Source organism: Plectropomus leopardus, chromosome 2, assembly GCF_026936395.1.
Source record: "Plectropomus leopardus strain MGB_pleo_1.0 chromosome 2, ASM2693639v1, whole genome shotgun sequence".
NCBI lineage: Eukaryota > Metazoa > Chordata > Actinopteri > Perciformes > Serranidae > Plectropomus > Plectropomus leopardus.
The window spans coordinates 15,674,906-15,698,000 of NC_142177.1; the positions used below are offsets into that span (position 1 = coordinate 15,674,906).

The window sequence follows — 23,095 nt, forward strand, 5'->3', positions numbered from 1 at the left end:
CTAATAATAATTTAAGATGAGGATATAATAGAATAATAGTGATTGTAACAGTTATATCAGTAATGATAACAGAAGAATTACTAACTATAATAACAGCCGCAGTGGGTGTTATGCAGGTCCTCAGCAGCAGACGCAGTCACGATCCAGGTGCCACCACAATCCGAGAAAACCTGCAAAACAAGAAAGCACAAAGACTCGGAGAAAGAGACCAAAGTTAGTAGGAGGCACTAATGGAACATGAATGTGTACAGATCGAAAGGAGAGTGGAGCTCAGTGTATTTGAGGAAGTTTCCCTGCAGATTAGGCCTATAGCAGCCTAATTAGTGGCTGGTCCAAGGCAAGCCAGCCCCAAATATAAGCTTTATCTTAAGCCTAATCTTAAATGTGAATACACTGTCTACCACCTGGACCGAAACCATAGGACAGTTCACACCATAAACGTGGAAACTAGAATTTTGGGGCATCGGTGGCTCAGTGGATAGAGCGGGCACCCCATGTATAGAGGCTGAGTCCTCATTGCAGCAGTCGACTCCAACTCAGCCCTTTGCTGCATGTCGTCCCCTCTCTCTCCCCCTAATATCACCTGGATATCTACACATATTTCAACTGGGCACATTAATCTTATGTGAAATGACTGACATTTCTATAATAAAGGTACACATTTAGTCTCTCTCCATAATGTACGATTTTGTTTGAAATCAACCCCTAATTTATTTCCTTTATGAAAAATATAATTTCCTCAATATTATTTTATTACTAGCTCATACTTTACTACAGTGTTATAGTTCATGCCTTGTAACATGAGTTTCAACCAACCCTACTTGTGTGCTGTGCTAGCTGTGATAAAATACAAACAAAATAAGAAAATACAGGCAGTATATCTTTAACTTTAGGTGTCATGTTATAATGAGATTGTCTGTGTTGAACTCTTTCTAATAGAAGAAAAGGTCTTTAGAGGCCCTAACCCTCCCTAACCCTAACCCTTTGGCAATGTTCCATCCAAATATACATTTAGTATTTTTCATATGTCATCATATAACAAGACACTAGTTTAAAAAGCTATGAAACACCTAACTGATGGGAACTGTTTCCAACTGTTCATAATCCAACATGTTTAGACAAAGCCAAATAATAATAGTATTAATGAGAAACATTATAAGACAATAGTTGTCATGTCTTTTACAGTATCTAATGTCTGCACTAAAGCAAAAAAATGGATTTGAATGAAACATTGCTTACAGACCCTCGTAAAGATCTTTTCTTCTTTTGCAAAGTCAGAAGTTAGAAAAAAAGAAAAACTGTACCTTTGCTGATCAAAATGTGTTAAACAATAGTGTTTGAATCATTTACATGCTTTTTTCAAGATAGAAGATCTTAGATTCATTTTTGATTGTAAATATGTTTTGTAGGTTTCTTTCAAAAGATCTTTTAGTGCCTCTGTTGTAGTTATGCAACAACCACAGTTTATTATAAGCTGATACAAACATTACTAGCACTACTTCTACCCATGAATAAACTAATTGTTCCATCTAGACCTATGTTGTATTATAATGTAACATGTTTACCTGTGTTGACACTTTACAATACACAAAACTGTAGTAATATAATATTGGAGAGGAGAGTCTAACCTGCCATAACCCTTTGATGCTTTAAGATTTTGCACTCCTGACCGCTGTTGGCAGTCAGTCAGTGTGACGCATTACACCTTTTAATACATATTTTTAATAACTCAGTTGACAAATTAGTATAATCAACATAGAAATCCACTGGGTAAAACATTAGAAATATTAGCAAAGAATACAAAGCTTAAAATATGTTGTCAGTAGACCCTCCTAAAGCTCTTTACCTGTTTCATGTAATCATTATAACTTGGCCTCGATAGATCCACATTGGCCAGATTTTAAAAACTTAAATGCTTGGTATCTAAATGTTTTGTATATTCTAGATAAATTAAAATTTTGTTGTTTTTTTGTTTTTTCTTTGTAAAACTTTTTTTTATTCAAACAAAGTTTAGAAGGTTTCAGATAGTTTAGACTTAAACTACTTGACTTTATAATAAGATGGCACAAAGTATGTAAAAGTTATTTGCAATCTAAAAAAATGGAAGACTTCAAACTTAACTATGAAACTTAACTACTAACTATAAATTTAAAACAAGGACATGAAAGATGGATTTTGGAAGAAAAGGTTTAGAATGTGTGCCAGCGTGAGTGTGTATTAAAAAAAAAACATATGTATACCAACAAGGAATTAAAAATAAAAACGTATCTACATTTTTAGAGGAATGAAGGATGTGAAACTTACCAACACTACCTGGAAAGAAATTTTTTTTTTTTTGAGGTAGGGAATTGAAAGTCAAAAGGAAAGATGTGAGGTGTGTGTGTGTGTGTGTGTGTGTGTGTGTGTGTGTTGGAAAACGTATCTACAGTATACTTAAAAGGAATTAAAGAAACTAAAGAATGAAAACTTATCTACAAATTAAATACAGATGTGAAACTTACCAACACTACCTGGAAAGAAATAATTATTATTATTATTATTTTTATTTTTGTTTTTTGAGATAGGAACTGAAAGTTCAAATGAAAGATTTGCAGTGTGTGTATGTGTTTGAAAAATGTATCTGTACTTAAAAGGAATTAAAGAAACTAAAGAATGAAAACTCATCTACATATTCAATACAGATGTGAAACTTACCAGCAGTACCTTGAAAAGATTTTTTTTTAGATAGTAATTGAAAGTTTCTGGAAAGATCTGGTGTGTGTGTGTGTGTGTGTGTGTGTGTGTGTGTGTGTGTGTGTGTGTGTGTTTGAAAAACTTATCTATACTTACAAGGAATTAAACTAAAGAACGAAAACTTATCTACATATTAAGAAGGACAGAAAGACTGAAAACTTATCTACGGAGCATGCAAAAGAGATTTTTTTTTTTTTTAAGGAAATGAAAGTTGGTGGTTTGGAGTGTGTGTCAGTGTGAGTATGTGTGTGAGTTTGTGTGTGAGTATGTTTGAGTGGGTGTTGGTGTGTTACTGTCACATCTCCGGGTTGTACGGAGAGTCAGTCATCCACGCCAGAACCATCTCAGCCACTTCGTTAAAAGCAGCAGGTGAGAGACCACCTGGCTGGGGACCATGGATGGAGGGCAGGGACGTGACGTCATCGCCGTCATCCACAGGCTGCTGGAGGGGTCGTGGCTGGTTCTCCTGCAGACAGAGAGAGGGGTCGAGGGTCAGACTGGTTCAGCTACACCCTTTAGGCTGATGCAGTGGTGTGAAATACGTGTGTATGGTGACCAGCGAGCTAGGACAGAATGGGTTTTGACCCCGTGTATACATACCTCCAGCTGGACATCCTCCGGCCTGGCCTGTGCGCTAGAGGTGGAGGGCTGCGGGCTGGGGCTCCGGAGTCGTCTCTCCGGGGGCTCCTCGGGGCCTCTGGTGCTGCTCTCCTCCTCCCTCTGCCTCTTCCTGGTTCCAGCAACCTGTGAGAGCAAAACACAGAAGAAGAATGTAAAGAACCAGGTCCATCTAGTTCAGTTATGCCCCTTTAAGACCGTCGCTGTAATGTCACTGGTGTTCATCTGTGCTTCCTGTGTAACTGAATGAATTATTATATTACATTGAAAATGGCTTCTGTTGCTGCCCTGGTATCCTGCTGCTCTGCTTTAATAGGAAATGGCACTGTGAAAAGGCTGATTACTCACTAGCATAAATACATCATGGTCATACCAACAATTATTATAAAATACTATAACTATAATTTATACTGTTACTCTTTGGAGGTAACACATGGACTAACTTGACACAGGTTTCAATCATTTTGTAATTAGTTTCAGCAGCAGGCAACACTGCAGCACATCACAAAATTACCTAAATAACTTAGTAGTGCCACCTGGTGGAAATTCAAGAGCTGCAGTGTTTCACACAGTGTTTTCTGGTTTTATAAACTAAAACATGGAGATTTGAGGAAATACTGCACACAGCTAATGCCACATATTCAGTGAGTATGGCTACTGTTGAGGCCATCAAAGACGAACTCAAGTGATCACAAGGTGAGATGTGTCAGGGTCAGGGTGGCGTACCACCTCAGCCAAACAATTTCCTGAACTTGCTAGAGACCAATCTGCAGGACTTTGCTGACAGAAACAATAACGGAAATCAGACTTGTAGCACTCCCGCACACACTTCCACTCCACACTTCTCATCATACAGCAAATCCCACTGGTCTCTGAGCAGGCAGCGACACATCAGACTTACTGATCACTTGGTGTTACGCACGGACCGAGGCGGAACCAAACGCACAGTCGGCAGAACATCGTCGTCCGGGCAGCGCATGAAGACCTGCAGGAGGAGAGACAATCAGTGGGTCAGCCGCCTGCGGTCCATACAGCCGGAGAAACTAAAGACAGATTTTACTGCTGCTTCAAGGAGAGGTACACGGGCCAATGTGAGGAGTTACAGGTATAAACACATCACAGCAACGTGCGGCTATAATGACTGGCTGTCATAGCAACACTGGAGAGGAGAACCAGCAGGATATGTAGGAGCGCAGCTTAATCTTCTGTGAAGACAGACGTCTTGTCCTGGGTGGTGCTTGGACTGCAGGGGGACATATGGGATGGTCCTGTAATGTCTTACCTTTTACATTTTATCTCTGCTGAGCGAGGAGCAAGGCAATGAGCAACGAGCGTTTTCATGAGTGAAAATTGGTGGCAGGTGCTGAAGGCCTTTGTATTGGCCCAGGATGGGACACAGAGAAAAACTCTCTCCCACCATGTCCCCAGCAGGGGGAGCAACACATTTACAGATCAGCTGTAAGCAGCACTGAGCGCTTTCTAGTGGCACTGGCAGGCCTGTGGCAGCCTTCGACAATCTGTGACAAACTGCAGCAACTTCTGACAACTCTTGGCAACTCACAACACCCTGCATCAAGTTAGTGACAATTGTTTGGCAGTTAAGACAGGCCCCCATGCACCTGCTGTCCACTAGGGTGGGGATAAAAAAAATGCTTGCCCTTTTATATAAAAAGAAACAAAGCATATTTGAGTTAAAGTTAAGCCTTTAGACATTAATGGCAATCATTTTTCTTAATTTTCAGTTCCTTCTATTACAATGATCATTTACAATAATCAAGTATCAACACACTACACACTTAAACTACTTTCAAAGTAACATTTAAAATAAGAACCAACTCATAACAAAGCTAACAGGATAAAAACTATTACCACTGTGCATCCAAGGCAGCAAAATCCAAGTGTTTTACCTTAGTGGTCCTGGCACTGGGAGCGGGCTGCTCCTGCTGGTGGCTCCTGCTGGGCTCCCTCCTCGGCTCCCTCCTCCAGTAGAGGTGGTCGTGGAGGTGGGCTGGCACATCGCAAGTCTGTAATGATTGCAATACAGTTTTAGGAATAATCTCTACTTAATGCAACACATATTTAACAGAACATTTCATAAATGTGTAAATAAAAATAGTTTTTTTTGTCTCTGATTGTTCTATTTTGCATTTTAACTGGAGGTTGTGCTCGCTCTTTGTATTGTGTGATAGTTGTATGTGCTTGTCTGTATTTATTGTTGTAACCATGTCTTAAGCTGCCATCTTGGCCTGGTCACTCTAGGAAAAGAGATTTTAAATCTCAATGACTCTTTTACCTGGTTAAATAAAGGATATACTGTATATAAATCCATTCAACCCATTCTCACTAATGTTTCCCTTCAACCAACAAGCTATCTTGTACTCTGTATGTAAATGTCAGTGTTTTTTTTCCCCACTTTTAAATGTCACATAACAAAAACTGAGCTACCAAAAAACTGATCACTTTAAAATCCTCAAATGAGGCATGAATGTGAGCTACATCTTAAGAAAAATGTAACAATGAACGCAGAAGCTCTATGGTGCTTTAAAACAACAATTTCCTGTTCATATGCAATATCATATTTTCCCAAAAGGACTGTAAACAACTAAACACCATGTCACTTTGCTTAAAAAGCAGCAGTCGACTTGGCATTTCTGTCCTCACATTTCAGTTATGTACACCAACAACTTCAGGCTTATATTTCACTAAATCAACTCGTTACTGAATGAAAGTCAGTTACTGGGACCGTCTAGCTTTAGACATTTCTTAAATTTAATTGAGGCGTGGAAAAACAGATCTTGAAAAAAGAAAGAAGCATTTTATTCGACACCTCAACTGGATTTAAGTCATGAAAGCCTGTTTTTCGAGCTTTCTAGAAGCTTAAATTTAGTCGAATAAATTGACTTAAAACAACTTTAAAAGGTATTTTACTCATCGTCTCAACTAAATTTAAGCCATTAAAATCGTTTTGGGGGGGCTGTCGAGCTTCCTCGGGTCTTAAATTTAGTTGAGGCGTCGAGTAAAATGAGGTCTTAAAGTGTTTTAAAATCTGATCAATTCTTACGTTTTCCATGATGAACCGGTAATACAGCTCAGCTGCAGTCAACGGGTGTCGTCCTCTCGGTAGTTGGTCGCTTGCTCAGTTTTGTAGAAGTCGTTTAGTGAAAGTTTCTCTCCAAAATCTCAGAGTGAAATGGCGATTTTGGAATCAGCAATATATAAAATAAACCATGGTATCCATGGCGACCAGCTTCAAATGTCAACGCAAGAACAGCACCGACCGTTCTAACAGTTCTACCCGAACACTTCAAAGCTACAGTCCAACTGCACTGATTGGCCGTTTCCATATGTTTACATTTTATTGTCTTTTTAGATGTATTTAAATAACTAAATATAAATATAAATATAAATAATATCTTCTGTAATTACTACCTCCTCGTATAGACTCAATGTACACTTTTCATAATTGACTTTCACTTTCATATTACTTCCCTTAGTCAACAAATAAACTCAGTCTCCAAATACAGAGAAGAGAGTACATGTGCAAATCTCTGTTTAGTATTAAAACGCAGTTAGCTAAGAGTTCTTAGCTGTGGCTAGTTTCCTTGTTTTGTGGTTATAATTCTAATTTTGAGGTTGTTTGTTTTAGTTAATAGTGTAACTTGGTTTAATATAACTATCAAGTTCAGTCAAACTATATTTGTCATTAGCACTAGATAGATAGATGGATAGATATGCAGTTAGACCTGCAACTGCAGTAAGTTTCAGTACAATGATAATTATATTTTGTCTCTGCTGAAAAACATTGCTTTATCCACCTTATGCCAGGATAACTGTGCCCTTACCTGGGTGTTATTGTGTCATCTTCCCAATCCATAAATGTGAGGTTGAGGGTCATCCTGGGGATTTATTGATTATTTGGACAATGTTGAATACAAAAAGGATTCAACAAATACAGTACACTGTATGGTAAATGTTAGAGCTTTGCATTGGCATTTGGTAAGAATCTGGTGATATAAAAATACAGGGGTTATAACTGATCATAATGAATATATTGTGTTATTGTGTCATTTTCCCAATCCATAAATGTGAGGTTGAGGGTCATCCTGGGGATTTATTGATTATTTGGACAATGTTGAATACAAAAAGGATTCAACAAATACAGTACACTGTATGGTAAATGTTAGAGCTTTGCATTGGCATTTGGTAAGAATCTGGTGATATAAAAATACAGGGGTTATAACTGATCATAATGAATATATGTCAATACTGTAAGCAAGATGATGTATTGCGATTTTTTAAAAATCTAATTTAAAAAATAGTCATAGTATTAAAAAAAGCATTACCATATGCAGTTTTTTTTTATGCAATTAGAACAGTGGGACAGTTTGTCTTTGTATTTCTTTACACTCCCTGTAACAGCCAACATCATAGCAATACTTTTTTGTGCAATCTGAGTTTAGGAATTAACACTTGCCTACATTACATTAAGGTTTGACAAGTGATCTGTGGTGTGTCTCTGCACATTTTATATCTTGCCTCTAATTTCATAATAACATTTCAATACATAAATAATTGTTTTTAAATTTACTGAAAAGGTTGCCCAGTAAGGGATGGTTATGGATATAACCAGAGGTCTGCAGCGCTGGCTGTTGCTCACCATCTTGTTGACCCATCCCTGAGAGATTCTTAACCACACACAAGGCCATGTCCACAAAAGGATTGTGGTGCTTTTGGTGCCCCTAAACCTGTCAAAATGAGAGAAAAAAAATTAGTGTGCAATTCACAAAGCATGTGCAATTAGTGAAATGCAAACTGCACTGCCAAGCAGACAGCATCCTGGGTGCACCTGCCACATTTGAATGTATGTAAATTAGGAAATATTTTAAAAATTCTGTGCAGTTTCTCTCTCTTCAAACCTTGTGAGCTTTTAATGATAGTGAATTTGTGTCATCAAATACATCCAAACATTTACTCCTAACTACAAATATGGACCTCATAACCAAAATCAATGGGATTCAACCCTCGGGGAGCCATGAATGTGCAAATGTTGTGTTAGTCCATTCAATAGTTGCTGAGATATTTAATTCTGGGCCAAAATTGGACCGACCAGTGCTGCCATCCCTAGAGCTGCTAGCAAGGATAAACTATTCACATAAGGCTGTTTTTGATTAAAGTGTAAGAGACACAGTTACTTACTGTATAATTCATTGACATTATTCTTTATTGTAAAGGGTAAACTATCTAAAATATGAGATATAAATTACCAACAACTTAAACTTTTGGCTAGTTTATCAATGGCATTTCTGCACAGGTTTACAGGTTAATTATTAATTAAGTATTTGTAACAGACCTGTGCATATTTTGTCATCCCCAAATTGTCATAAACTAAAAAATCCTAATGAAGATCATTTGTACCTAATTACTCTTACCATTACTAACATTTAAACCAATATTTAGCGAAATAGTGTTATTCACCTCTGGGAAAATTCATTTTTCATAAAAAAACTTAAATATGTGTGAACATAAGCTACTCTTTGTCAAGGCGAGAAACCAGAGAAGTAAGTCTCAAACTTATGATGTGATATAGGATATAAACTATGAAGCTGCTCCATAGAAACTGGACGAGAGCCTGGTTTTGTGGCTACAAAGAGAGTTTTTTTTCTTTTGTTTTTTTTTGTTTCAAATGACCTTTACGCTATTGTAATTTTTTCATTTCTGAAACAGAAAATGCCTACACACTCAAAGCATTGGCCTGGGTACTCTCTGTGGAGCAGCTCCAGAATTTATGCCCAATTACAACATAAATTTTAGTTTTGGCACTCCCGTGTTTGTGTTTGGAAGAGAGTTCACTATGACAAATTTTCCTGTAAAACTACAGTAAACTACTGGCAGCTGTAGTTGCCAGCATCCTGCTGTTATTTTACAATGTCACTACCATAAAGTACATCAACGGTATATTACAGCTGCAATTATTACAGAATTTTACAGTGTAATTTCAAGTTTACAGTGTGATATTGGCTCCAAAAGGCAAAAAGAGGTTCAGTATTTTACTGTATTTTGGTAAAACTATACATTACTGTTAGAATGTGGCTGTATTTTTACCAAAATTTTCACTGTAACACATTTTACTGTAAAATTATCATAGACTACTGGCAGTTGTAGCTGGCAGTAGTTTACTTTGTCACTACTGTAAATTACTTCAAAAGTATATTAGTTACATTTCTTACAGTATGTGAGGCTTACAGTGTAACATTCATTAAAACTTACAATGTTTTACTGTATTCTTAAAAAAAAAAACACAACTGTGACAGCTAGTGTAAAAAGTTAGCTGTATTTCTACAGCATTTTGCTACAATGCACTAGTATTTTGGGCTGTCTTAGACCATAGGAATAACACGTGTGAAATTTGATAACGGGCATGGTTTCCCTATTATAAAGTTTTATACTGAATTTAAAAAAAAAAAAAGTTTTTCTAAATTTTCAAACTTTACAAAGAGTCAAGTAAACCCACAGCATAACAGGAGGGTTACAAACAGTAAATGCAGACTTCATAGACATCTGTTATGCACAGTCTATTCCAGTAGGTGGTGGTACGAACCATTTCACAGTATCCCCGGTGGAGGCTGGCACACTGCACAGTACCACAGTACCACAGTACCCGCACAAAGAGCTAACAGACAGGCTGCAAGATGGCCATCGCTACGCTTCAGTCGTTCAACGTCTTTCTGACGGAAAGATTGACCGCAGCTGCGGTAGACATCTATGGATTCGTTGAGAAGACGATAATAGACTACCAGGAAGAGGTGAACCAAACAAAACTTGAGAACCAGAGGCTGCAGCGGCTGCTGGATTTGGTCTATAAACCAGAGATAAGGCTGCACAGGGCAGGTATGTTTGTGAGTGTGCACAGCACTTTACCGTCGCTCAGGTCATTAACAATATGAAGAGCCATTAGCTAAACCACAGCAGACAATTAACGCCGTGTCAAGTTATTTACTAGCTTTGTGCTCGCTACATACAGCTACGTTAGCAAGCCGTGTTAGCTAACGTGTCCAGCTCCTGACGGGCACCTTTCAAAACCCTACACATTTCCCGTCATCTTCAAAATAAAACTTTATCTATACGTTTTATGGAGTGCAATGTTTATAATGTTCGTCGTAGCAAGATACTGCTGCGACGTAAGAACACACTATTTTCTTGTTCAATTCAGCATATCGGAATACTATAATAACAAAAGACGCCTCTTATGCTTGTATATTGAAGGTACACATCCGGTAATACGATCCTGCGATTCAATTCGTTAATATAGACTGAAACTTAATTACAAAAATGTGTTGATTAAAGTGACTCTATCAAGATATATGAATTACTTGTAGAACATATATCTTTAATAATACATATGTGAAGGGTACACTGATGCATCTATCAGTACCCAGTTTTATTTAGGGTGTCTAAAGGTCCCTAAAAAGTCTTACCATTTCTGAAATTCAATTTAAAAAAAAGGCTATTGGGCCTTAAAATATGAATCTGCAAGGACTTACAAGCACTTAATCTATATGTCCAACTTTTGATTTCTTTCTCTTTTTTTTCAAAATGAAAGTTTTTGTGCCTGAAAGTCAACATATATATATATATATATATATATATATATAGATATATATATATATATATATATATAGGGAGAGACAGAGAGATAGAGAGAGAGAGGCAGGTAGGTTAGCTGTTTGGTGCCACTTTGCACTTTGATGCTGCTTTGTGTGTGTGTGTGTGTGTGTGTGTGTGTGTGTGTGTGTGTGTGTGTGTGTGTGTGTGTGTGTTGTAACTTGAGCTTCTCTGTAGTTTGCTTTCTGTAGTTAGTGCCTGTGAGACCCTGTATGTGTGTATTTGACTGCCTAGCTGTTTGATGCTGCTTTGCACTACATTCATATGGCTGTAAGAGGTGATCACCACTGGTGACGATGGCTACATCTTTGCAAAAGCATAACACCGACCCCCCAGTCACCCCCCAGTTAACACTGATAGCTTAGTCAATACTGTTGCTGTTGTTAGCCCCACCAGCTGCAAGCACTGTTAGCTGCTAGCCACCAGCTCAGCCACCTCCATGTTGAGAACTCTGAATGTCATGTACTGCTCATTTAAAGAAGTATTTCACCAATATGAAGAATACCCTCACATAAACCGGGCCATCTCTACAGTAGAAAGATGCAAATACTTATAAAATTGGTGCTACATGACCAAGGTAAAAAGAGAAAAAGGACGCTTTTGCTCAAGAGATAGAAAAACTACAACTACCAGAATGCTATGCACCTGATGCACCAATGTGGACTGGTCCGTGTGAAACGGTGACAGCCCACTGGATCTCGTATTACAGTTAAAGGTAAGCCAGAACATTTCTGAATGTTCTGGCTTACCAACACAACATCTCTGAACCTCCTTTTGCAGGAAGCAGTATGGCGTCCACTTCCTGTTTACTAACTCTGACCTTTACTGAGAAACGGAGCATTGAAATGCATTTCTGAAACCATTTTAGGTAAGACATTGGCAGTGCAGAAACATAATCTTGATTACCATTTGATCAGCAATCTCTAGTTTTACTTTTTGATCAGATTTTGGTCCAAGTTTGAGGGAGAGGGAGAGAAAGACAGGGGCAGGTGTGTTTCTTGATCAGCTGCGGTTGGTGGGTAATACAAAGATGCAGAAGTACAGGTTGTAGTTCAAGCAACAGCCCCAAGAGCAGGCAAAACTCTGCCACATGACATAAATCGCGTCATTTTGCAGTGTTTCGTCAGGGGAGAAGAGTGACATCTAGTCTACCTATCTAGTTTACCTCAGTTCATATACTTACACTACCCACATTGTTTTGATTCAAGCTGGTTAAAAAAGTATCTCTTTCACCTGTAGGACACTGTTAGTTGTTACATCACATCCAAGGTTGCATGCAAAGCTTTTGGAGGAGCTGCTTAAATGCATTTTCACAATAAGATTTAAAATGGTGTGAACATTTTGCTAAAAGATGAGCAGATGTTAATGAATTTGTTCAAACACTACCAGGATGTGATGTCACATACTGTGACTGCATTTTGGATCTGGTTTGTAATGTCCTGTTTTATAGCTAACCTGTGTGGATTCTCCTTGCTGTTATGATAGTTCAGCCTAACTGAATGTGGTGTTGAGCCCTTAACTTCACTTCAACTTCACTTTCTATGAGGAGTGGCTTGCAAAAAGCATGATGGGATGGTGGGAGAAAGTAGCTATTGACCTGAAAGGAAGAAACAAAGCTGCACAGTATCCAGTCACACCTAAGATCCATTGTGTGTTAGTTAAATATAGCGTAAATTAGCCAACCCACTTGTGAACCTTCACTACAAAAAGCAATTAATTCCAGGTCCATGTCATATCGGAGTAATCAGAAGTTTGAATTTCTGACTTGTAAATAGCGCTCATGTCAACGTCCGAGTTGTAATCACTGTCATCCATAATATTTTAATTCTCACATAAACAACTCTGTTATCATAGAACCGTCTTGCTGAAGTGAATGGGAATCTTTCTCATCTCTACCATCTATTCTATATGATGTGAAACACGGAGAGGCAGAGGCAGATTTCATCCTTAAAGCCAGTAGGAACTAGATCAGCACTCGGAGACCACAGCCCTTCACCAAGGCATGTAGACCTGTTTCTGCGATATACAAATCTGCCCCCAAGTGCTCCTTAACGACTGCTTTCTGTATGAATTTTGAGCAACTATATGTGTAGTTTTTTACTCACTGTTTTCAACCCATAGCTTCTCTGCTGCTGTTAGGAGGAGCGTCACCGCTGGGAATCATTCAAGTTTCCCCAACATCTAGTTCATGTGTGATCAGAGAAGTGGTTTTTCTAGTTGCTACCAAAAACATTTTCCTATCCACTGTTACAGATTCAAGGCAGATCGATTTGCCCACACCGACACAGGAGGTTTGTGCTCAGGAGCAGCAGAAACAGAAGGAATGTATTCCCAGTGAAGCCAATGAGGAGCCAGTCATCCTGCCCATTAAAGAGGAACTGACTGACCTCTGGACCAGGTCTGCGGAGACACCTGTGTGTCCGGCACACAGCAGCGATACAAACACACTAACTCAGATTGTCAAAGTCGGAGAACATGAAGACAATGAGATGCCAGACAATCAAACTCAAGTTGTGACAGTTGGAAAACATGGCAAGTACACTGCGCCAAACAGCCCGACTCAAATTGTTACAGTTGGAGAGCATAGCAAATACAAACCGCCAGACAGCCTGACTCCAGCCAGAGAGCACGTGGGATGCGAGCTGCCATCAGACAACCAACTATGTCCATCCTCTGGAGTATATCCGGTAGATACAAAGCCTGTTTTGAGAAAAGTCGAGTTAAAAGTGCACCTCACAAGTCAAGCAACAAAGGGTTTACCAAAAGCCACCAAAAAAGCATTCACCTGCTTTGTCTGTGGTAAAGCAACACACAACAGGAGTCAAATGATCATCCACATGAGGACACACACTAACGAGAAACCATTTGCTTGTCATATCTGTGGTAAGAGATACAAACTGAAAAATCATTTGAAAGAGCATTTGAGAACTCACACTGGAGAAAGGCCTTACACCTGCTACACATGCGGGAGAACCTTCAACAGATCTTCGAACATGAGTAAACACGCCAGGATCACACACAGGGAGAGCATGCCGTTCAAGTGCATGCACTGCAGCCAGTGCTTTCCTCTCCTCATTTTGTTAAAACAGCACATGAAGATGTTCCACAGTGTCACCGTCTCTGTATGAAATACTGTTGCTGCTGACTACTGTTTAAAGTTCAGAGGTTACACTGAGTCTGGTGGCTTCTGATTGTGAGGGCTTCTTTGTGGCTTGATTTTAAGTTTATTTAAGATGCAGCTGATGTGCTTCATTTTCATTTCAATTAGCACTTAATCATCCATTGCACAGATGTAACTTATCATACAGATGCTCCTGGTGAGTTCCTGTAATTGCAATCTGCTTCAAGTCTAACTTGTAACACGCTAAGTAGAAACATACTGAAAAACTAAATAGGGGTGTCCTGATCATGTTTTCTTGCACCCTATCCTGATTCAAGTCATTTAATATTGATTATCTGCCGATACCAAGTCCTAGTTTGATACGTGTTTTCCTAGATAATACAGTTGCATAGTAAACTGTTTCTTAATGTTTTTTATTCATTTATTAGCTTATTATTATTATTATTATTATTAAATATTTTACAAAATAAATCATAAAATGACAAACCCTCCCTTTAATGTTGTTGGCCCCCTTGCTGTCTCAAGGGAATGTCTCTGTCCCTTTAAGAGCCCAGTGTTTGTTGCTTCCTTTGTGTCAGTAACCTGAATGATCTGTATTCATGTTTTTGTTGTTGTTTTTGTTGTCTCATCTACATATCTTTTATGGATTACCCTTCATTTATAAATAAGCCATGTTGGCTTTTTGCTCGCAGGACTTTTGTTTCACTTTGGTCACAGTGGTCACTGTGACTGTAGTAAGCTGTGCTCCTCTGCTCTCTCCATGTGGGGCGGAGAAACTCCATGCGCTATACTTAAAGGCAAAATGCGAGACTCCTACACTGAGCTGAAATGAAATGAGTGCTCATGACTTTGTTAAATGAACAGTCTCATACTGCATTTTCATTCATAGTGTGTGGTGTTTTGGTAGTGCGGTGCTCAGTCGCTGCTGTTTAGTTCAGCAAAGAGGAGAGACAAACAGCTTAGTAGAGCGAAGGTGATGAAGGTGTTGCCTTGCTTGAAAGGAAAACCATCCTTGTGACAGTTGACATAAAACAATGAAGCTTTATATTTCCAAACCCGATCTGTCAGAAAATGCCTGGTGGTTCCCCAGTCCGATTTTTGAGATCGCATCAGGACATCCCTAACACTCAATGTACCAGGCAGATAGTTAAAAAACTGCTGGACTTTGACTACTGTATAAAGCTACATATGCATATAAAATGCATCTAAAGGGTCTTCACTATGATACAAAGTTAGTTTTTTTTTTTTACTTTGTCACTGACTGTTGTACTTCGTTAAAGTATGCCCTTAATTTATGTGACTTTGAGCTCATTGGCTTGTTATATGTTGTCTGTAATTTACCACTTTGAAAAGTACATTGCTAATAAACTTTCAGTACATGCAACTACTGTTGCCATTTTTTCATTGTGTGTTTGTGTTTGGTATAGTACCCTTAGAACCTGTATGGAACTATTCCTAAACCATAGATTTATTTTGCGTCTCCACCACAGGCACTACTCTTAATTGTAGGTGGGGTTGTTACTCACTGCTGCTTCCAGATCTTGCTGCATTTCTTATCCACCAACGATGCAGGGGAACATCTGCACCTTACAGATTGTCCATAGGACTGTGTCACGCAGCAACATTTTTAGAACAAAACAAAAGAGCAGACTTGAGTGTTTATAGAGTCTGTTGCATTTGCTGGGGTCCGTGCGGTTCGTGCATTTAGTTCTTGTCAAACAAGAGTGACAATTCTCATTTGACCAATCAAGAGACTGCATTGTGTAGAGCTTCACCTTTTAGTATTTGATCAGTGTGCTATGTACCATAACTGAGACAGGACCAAAAAAAAAAAAAAAGGATCTATTAAAGTGCTGCTGAAAAGGCAAAAATATCGCTCTAATCTGTAACAAAATGAACTGAACAGTACTCAAGCGGACTGTTTGGTGGAAACAAGGCTTTAGTACACTGTGACAGCTGGGTATAGTTACAGGTCCAACAGAGCACACATCGGATCACCACAGTGATACTCCTCTTCCACCACGTTGGCTCTGGTTCTTGAATCGGTTCCACTGAGAATTCTAGAAATCTTAATACTATCTAACAAACCGGCCCACATTTCCACCAGTTTTAATTGGAACTGTTGTGATCAAGTATCTATCATCAACGGAGGGCATTGCAAAACATTAAAAATGGCAAGTTTTTGCTCTGTTACTGTTTTTTTTTGTTGTTGTTGTTGTTGTTGTTGTTTTTTTTTACCAAAAACTAAGCATGGGCATACTATTAATGACACCATTGCATGTTTTTTTCCTTATGATTTGTCACTTGACTTTTCTATCCTATTTCAACCTGTAGAATATGATACGCTGCTGTAGATGCAGGGAAAAAAGGGGGTTCCAGGGATACAGATTTTAGTTTAATGACGTGGGTAAGAATTTACGTTTAATCTCAAGAGATCTGTCCCTCTGACAGAGTACATGTATACGGTACACATTAGAAGATGGTTGCAAAGTAAGACACTTCCATGTATCCAGATGCAGCACATGCATTCATTTCTTTCCTTAAAATGAAATAGTAATTGACTGTCATTGTGATGTTTTGGTGTACAAAACGTACACACAAAAACAGTTCCTTGTTTGAGGCTCTTCTGAGTTGCGTAGACCAGTTTTCCACTCTTGTCTGGTTTGTCCCTTCATGAAGTGATGTGGCTCTGAGGCGACTGATCAAAGCAATCTCAAAGGTAAAATTTCTGATGGGTGTGGATTAATGGGAGCACTATTTTGACGCTGATGACTTTGATGTGACCTGCAAGTGTAATGCATTTCTGTTTCCATCCTTGCAGATGCCAAACAGCTCACTCCACCTACATCAACGGAGGAGGTTAACTCAAAACAGCAGGAGTGGAGCCCAGCTGTATGCCAGGACGAGCCAGGACCTTCTCAGCTTAAGGAGGAGCCGGAGGAGCAGAGGGACGAACTGTGGATCAACGGGATCGAAGAGCAACCTTCAGCAGAAGACAGCGACGATGGGGACGCCTTAACGAAAGAACTCATCAAAACAGTGCAGCAGTTAGAAGACTGCAGAGCAGCAGAGGAGAGCAGGGAGTCAGTGCAACCCCCCGCAGAGGATCCAAAGCTCTCTGAAGAGAAAACAAGCACCACCTTGTACCGCTGCCACATATGCAACTACATATTCACCAAAAAAACTGTGCTTACATGGCACCTCAAGACGCACGAAAGCAAGTCACATGACAGCAAGGGAAACTTTGACTGTCACATATGTGGCAAACACATACCCTGTCAGAGCAATCTGCAGAACCACATGAGAGTGCACACAGGGGAGAGACCCTACAGCTGCCATTTCTGCGGCAAGTGTTTTAAACTAAAAGGACACATGACAGAACACATAAGAACTCACACAGGAGAGAAGCCTTTCAGCTGTCACATCTGTGACAAATCTTTCAACAGAGGCTCAACTCTGAGGAAACACGTTTTAGCCAAACATAAAGAGGAGAGACCATACAAGTGTGGGGACTGTGATGAGTTATTTACTGAGAGGCTGCTGATGAAGAGGCACATGCGAAAAGTTCACGGAGTCAAGTTGTCCACGAGTCAAAGTCCTGCCTAGAACTTCAGAACAGACATCATTATTAATGCATGTAGTTTTGCATATAGTCTAAAATCTTAATTTGAGAATAGGGTTAGGTTACTTGAAATGCTGCAATACTAGCACCGGTGAGTTTTGGTACCAACACTAGAACGATACTCAAAACATCAATTTGAGGATTTTATTTACAGTATACTACCAAATCTTTTTTTTCCCCAAATGAGACCAACCTTCTCAAATGTTAAATGTTGTCTAATATAGACAGCCATACAAGACCTTTGCCAATATGAAAGACCATCTAGAATTGCCAAAATGATAAGATGAGAGGTCAGTAGCTTAGCTTAGCAGAAAGACTGTGTTCAAGGGGGAAAAGCTAGCATGATTATATTTAGTTCAAAAATCACATTTTGTTTATTAATAAACTGTAGTTTGCTGATATAGGCTATACTAGATACAATATATAAATAATACAACAATATATTAAACAGTTGGCTTTAAAGGTGCTGATAGATGTATTATTTAACTTTGGACTAGTCTTTACGCTAAGCTAGGCTAACAGTGTCCTGGCTCTAACTCAAGCGGCAACCCATGAGGCTGGAAAATGAAGCTAATGCAGAAATGCCAAAAACTGCAGTTCATTGAATGTCCGCTTCAAGCTGCCTCCAAAACACAGTAAAGCCCCATAGATCCCTGTGTTAAAATTTCCAACTTTACAGGGTAAATAAACATGTTTACAAGCTGGCACAAAATAACAGCGTTGGTCTCTATAGCTAATTTTAACATTCATGATACCTTTTTGGGGTGGGGTTTTTATATAACTTTCCCATTTAATTAAAGCCCAAAGGTACACATATTTAAGGGTGGAGCTGTTTGAGTGACAGGCTGTCTGCAGACAGTGATTTTGGCTTCTCAGTCATATGCACTTTTTGGTCCTTCACAGCTTCACTCTCTTCTCCAAATCCACAAACCGATGGGGGACGTCACACTGTCATGGTAGTTACGTCCATTATTTATACATTCTGTCCTCAGAACACAGAAATTAAATTGAGTGATATCGTGTCAAACTACTCCTTCAAACCAACCAACTTTTAATATTTAACAGCTTTTGATACTCACAGGCACAGTGTGGTCAGTACCAAAAGTGTGTTGAGGTACAGTAAGCCCCTGTAGAGACTCTGTAGAAACAAGAACATACAAAAATACAAAAAATAGACAAACGATGGAGTGTTATCTGTAGGTCACTTTCTGATGCCTCTCTGAAATGTGCTGGACATTTAGGTTTCAATTTCCTCTGTGTTTATAACCTCTGGTGAGCATTAATATGAACCACTAGACATCATTCTGCTGCATAAAAAACACTAATTGAAAAATGTTAAACAGGTGTTCAGTCAGCTAATATCAACCCTTTAAATTCAACCAACTTTAAACATCTTTCTAAATCTAATTAATGTGCGCCATAATAACACTTACAACTGTGTTACATTGTCTGTCAACTAGTGATACCTATGTTGTACTGTAAAGTTGTTTTATAAATATTGTACATAGTTGTATTTTGTTTTCTTTTGCCAAAGTTCAGTCATATTATGTACCTGTTGTAAACCAGCGCTGTAAATTTAAATGAAAAAATATAAAGCTAAAAAATACATTCAATTGTGAAAATGTATGGCAAAAATACTGTCATCTTTTTTGTTGTTGGTATTACATTTTTGAGTAATTTAGCACAACAGGAGTTACCACAGTTTTTAGGAATGATTACATTTTGATTTGATTACAAAACATTGTGGAAAAAGTTATGATCAGGCTTACTGAATTGTGTGTCTTCAGCTGCAACTGTGCAACTGTCGAGATTTCTCATTGCAACAAGAGGGACGACAGATGGAGAAAGAAAGAGCCGTGGGTTACGTTTCAATACAATGACAGAGACTGAAGTGATAAAGAGACTTCATCTACTATGCTTTTTTCATCAGTAGGAACATGACACTCTTTTACAGCCACATCTTTGGGGAGCCTCTGTGTTTATTTAAAAGTCTCACCCTCCACAGCTTTAAGCTGTACCCTGACTACTGTGTGTGCTACTCCACTAGTTTCTAGACACATTTCCATGTGTGCATTAGCAACAAAACAAGATAGAAATCTGCCATATTTTTTAACTAGATTACTAGTTACCCTGTTAAAAAAGTTATGTTAGTACTTTAACAAAAATCTGCCCAAAAAAGGCATTACTGCATGACAAAAAGATGTAAAGCAACAGAATGAATGTCTTAATCAACATATAAAATTTTAACTGAAAAGATTATTTTCATATGTAATCCCTTATGGGACAAGTTCACAGACAAAAAGACACTCCAAGACAAAAACTTGATGCACAATACTGACATTTATATTTCACACATTATCCTGACTATACTTTATGGAGCTGTGTAGTCATAATATGGAATTGAAATGTTTAATATCCTCAATAGTTGAAGCAAATATAAACTGATGCTTTAATTTGCTCCCTACAGTCACATAGGCTGAAGTGTTTGGACAGGATGAGCCTGCAGGGGGCGACCCATTAGCTGCTAATGTCTTTGGGTGAACCCATTTACACCAAACTGAACCTATGATAAATCACTACAGCATTAAAGTAAGTACCAAAAATGTGTTTTTCCTGCAATATGCAATTTTAGTTAGTATGTGTCAATGAATCTTTTTTTTCTGCAATACATCCATTTTGAGTGTAACAAAGTATTACATAAACCAAGTTCCACTGCTTAAATTATTTGGTCACACATACTGTCCCTACAGGTCAACAGTTACCTTTCATGCTCAAAAAACATGAGAATATTATGAATATTATGGAAGTATTGCTTTTCTGTAGTCCTACTATAAAAACAAAAGTTGAGTCCAGAATTATACTTGTACACTTTAATTTGATTTCTTGTATTCTGTGGATATATTATGTGACATTTTTAAAGCAGATATTTGCACAACCAACTAGCAGGTACATTGTAACTTATCAAATGAGTCTTAAAAAAGGACAGCCTTCACACCGCTCTGTCTCAACATCACGATTTATTGATTAGGTTATTCGTGTTTCTGTCCCTCCAGACCTTCATCAAGAGTATGTTGCACAATTTTTTTAATCTGAAATATATAGTCCTCCAACAGTTTTTGTGCACAGGTGTAGGACACAGGGGTTACAATTATATATAGTGGATATACAATCTGTAAAATCTATCCTCTAAAGGACTGAATGATGACCTGCCATGGCATGTCACGCTATGTGGACTAGTGGGAATACCTACACTAGATACAAGTAGTGCATATTACTACACAATGCTGAATGATTTATGAATGCTGCAAGGTCATTCATAAGATCATCATTTCCTGTAAATAGATTGTAAACAGACTTAATTATGTTAAGTGTCTAACTGGTCCACATTTTTCTTTTTTTCTTCTTTAGTAGTGTAGCAGGGTAAATGATCCCACTTGCCACTACTTGCCTCACTATCAGTAATTATATAATTTGAATTATTCTATTTAAATACCATTTTATTTTCCAATGGGACTGATGTGAGAGTGTCAATGTGTGCCCCCTGTCGGGCCCCTGCAGACTGTCATGGTGTGCCTCTTCAGCTCAGCCCCTGCAAACTTGAGCGGTGCACCCCAATTATCGTTGCCAGTCTGCTGTAAGCTGTCCCCATAGTAAATTACATGTCTAATAAGCTCTCTCTAACTGCTTAAAACATATTCTTTTGTTGTTGTAAAATTTATATATTTTTCATGTAACAATTTTGAAAATCACTGCTGTTAAATGTCGGGTGTTTTGGCACTGATGTTGTCCTGCTGTGAGGTAGTTTGTCGTTTCGCCACCTTGTGAATTTGCTAGCTTGAATGTAACGCTGGCTTCAGAGGAAATCTTCGGTGTAACCCGGTTACCGACTGTAAACTGAATGATTTCTTTCTGTGTTTCAGCTTTAATGGGAGCTTTTATGATGACGAAGAATGCAGTGAGATGTGCTGGTGTGCTGCCCGTGAATTAACGGTTAACAAAGCCAAAGAGAGAGGATCTGTGCCTGGTTAATCACACAACTCCAGAGAGAGTACACAAGCCGCCACATTAGTATGTATTAATTATATCTCTGTAGATTTTTGTGAGACACCCACATTAATTGTCCCTCACATGAACACGCAAAATAGGCCGAGGATTATCTATAAACTGTAAAAAGAAAATGTGTAAAATTACTCTTTGCAAAGGTCCAGACAGTATAGCATAAATTATTGTTAGTATAATCAATAAATTGTGATGCTAAGCAAGAGCAGCATCCGAGATCTTCTTTTCTAAGGGCCTTTTTTGAAACAAAAGGTCAAAGGTCAGTAGTGTTATTCTACAGGAAACCTCACCACTGATGGTTAAACTGAGTCACTGAATTTAGTTAATCTGCATGGATGTTGACTATAATGCTCTTCTAACATCCTCAGGTGCAAGTCTGCAGTAAAAACTAGACTTTTTCCTTAAATCCATAAAAATATTGAAAGACAGAAAATTTCTCCAGCTAAACGACATTACTTTTAGCAGCAAATTAAAGAGTTTCACATTTGAACAGTCAGCTCTCGTCCTAATCTATACTGAGTTGTGACTGAGCAAACATCATCTAATTATTAACACAAACTGACAAGACAACGTGTTGAGATTTCTTTCTATATAACTATTTTAACTTAAACCACTGTTTCCTCAGGGCTTGTATCGACACTGTGTGTGTGTGTGTGTGTGTGTGTGTGTGTGTGTGTGTGTGTGTGTGTGTGTGTGTGCGTGTGTGCGCGCCTGTGGTTGTTGGGGAGGTGGGGTGGAGGCAGAAAATGAAAAAGTAAAAGCGAAGGAGCGATGGGAGAGATGTCGTAAAATTAGCCACGCTGTCAGAGCAGTTTTCATTTGGCTTTATAGGAATTGTCAACAGTGTGGCACTCAGGGAACCCCCCTCGCTCTTGATCATCTTTAGTGCAGTCAGATTAATGCTCTCTCTCTCTCCCTGCCTGGGCAAACTCATCAGATGACCTGCCCCATCTCTTCCACTAGACCTGAAGAAAAACTGCATTCAGACTGTCCAGGATCATCACACACAGTCACCTGCATGTTTGTGTGTGTGTGTGTGTGTGTGTGTGTGTGTGTGTGTGTGTGTGAGAGAGAGAGAGAGAGAGTGTGCATGGATGAAGCCTGGCTTGTTCCTGGTGCTCACCGATTGCATAATGCATTCCTCCACTAAGTGAGTCATGTTTCCAGTGGGGTAAACGCGGTAACTTATTTGGTTGGACTGCTACTCTTGAACCATTATTCCTGAGTTTTGGAGATAGCAAGTGTGATATTTTCTCATCAAAAAGCAAAAATGCATTATT

The 23,095-nt window shown here is 38.7% G+C and overlaps 2 protein-coding genes across 3 annotated transcripts; one reads left to right on the forward strand and one right to left on the reverse strand.

The window, feature by feature from the left end:
* Window positions 1–2,841: 2,841 nt before the first annotated feature.
* LOC148190170 (uncharacterized) lies at window positions 2,842–5,976 on the reverse strand. The gene is made up of 4 exons (XM_088071770.1): window positions 5,259–5,976; window positions 4,253–4,336; window positions 3,334–3,477; window positions 2,842–3,199 (listed from the first exon to the last, which is right to left on the reverse strand). Exons 1-4 carry the CDS (start codon window positions 5,366–5,368, stop codon window positions 3,058–3,060), a joined length of 480 nt encoding a protein of 159 aa, XP_087927896.1. The 5' UTR covers window positions 5,369–5,976; the 3' UTR covers window positions 2,842–3,057.
* A 3,971-nt stretch (window positions 5,977–9,947) lies between these two features.
* LOC148190171 (uncharacterized) lies at window positions 9,948–21,909 on the forward strand. 2 transcript variants are annotated; one of them, XM_088086412.1, is made up of 2 exons: window positions 9,948–10,239; window positions 16,956–21,909. In XM_088086412.1, exons 1-2 carry the CDS (start codon window positions 10,041–10,043, stop codon window positions 17,738–17,740), a joined length of 984 nt encoding a protein of 327 aa, XP_087942538.1. In that variant the 5' UTR covers window positions 9,948–10,040; the 3' UTR covers window positions 17,741–21,909. The 2 variants fall into 2 exon arrangements, with proteins under 2 accessions (XP_087942538.1, XP_087942537.1); XM_088086411.1 differs by lacking the exon at window positions 16,956–21,909 and adding an exon at window positions 13,267–15,518.
* The last annotated feature ends 1,186 nt before the right edge of the window (window positions 21,910–23,095 follow it).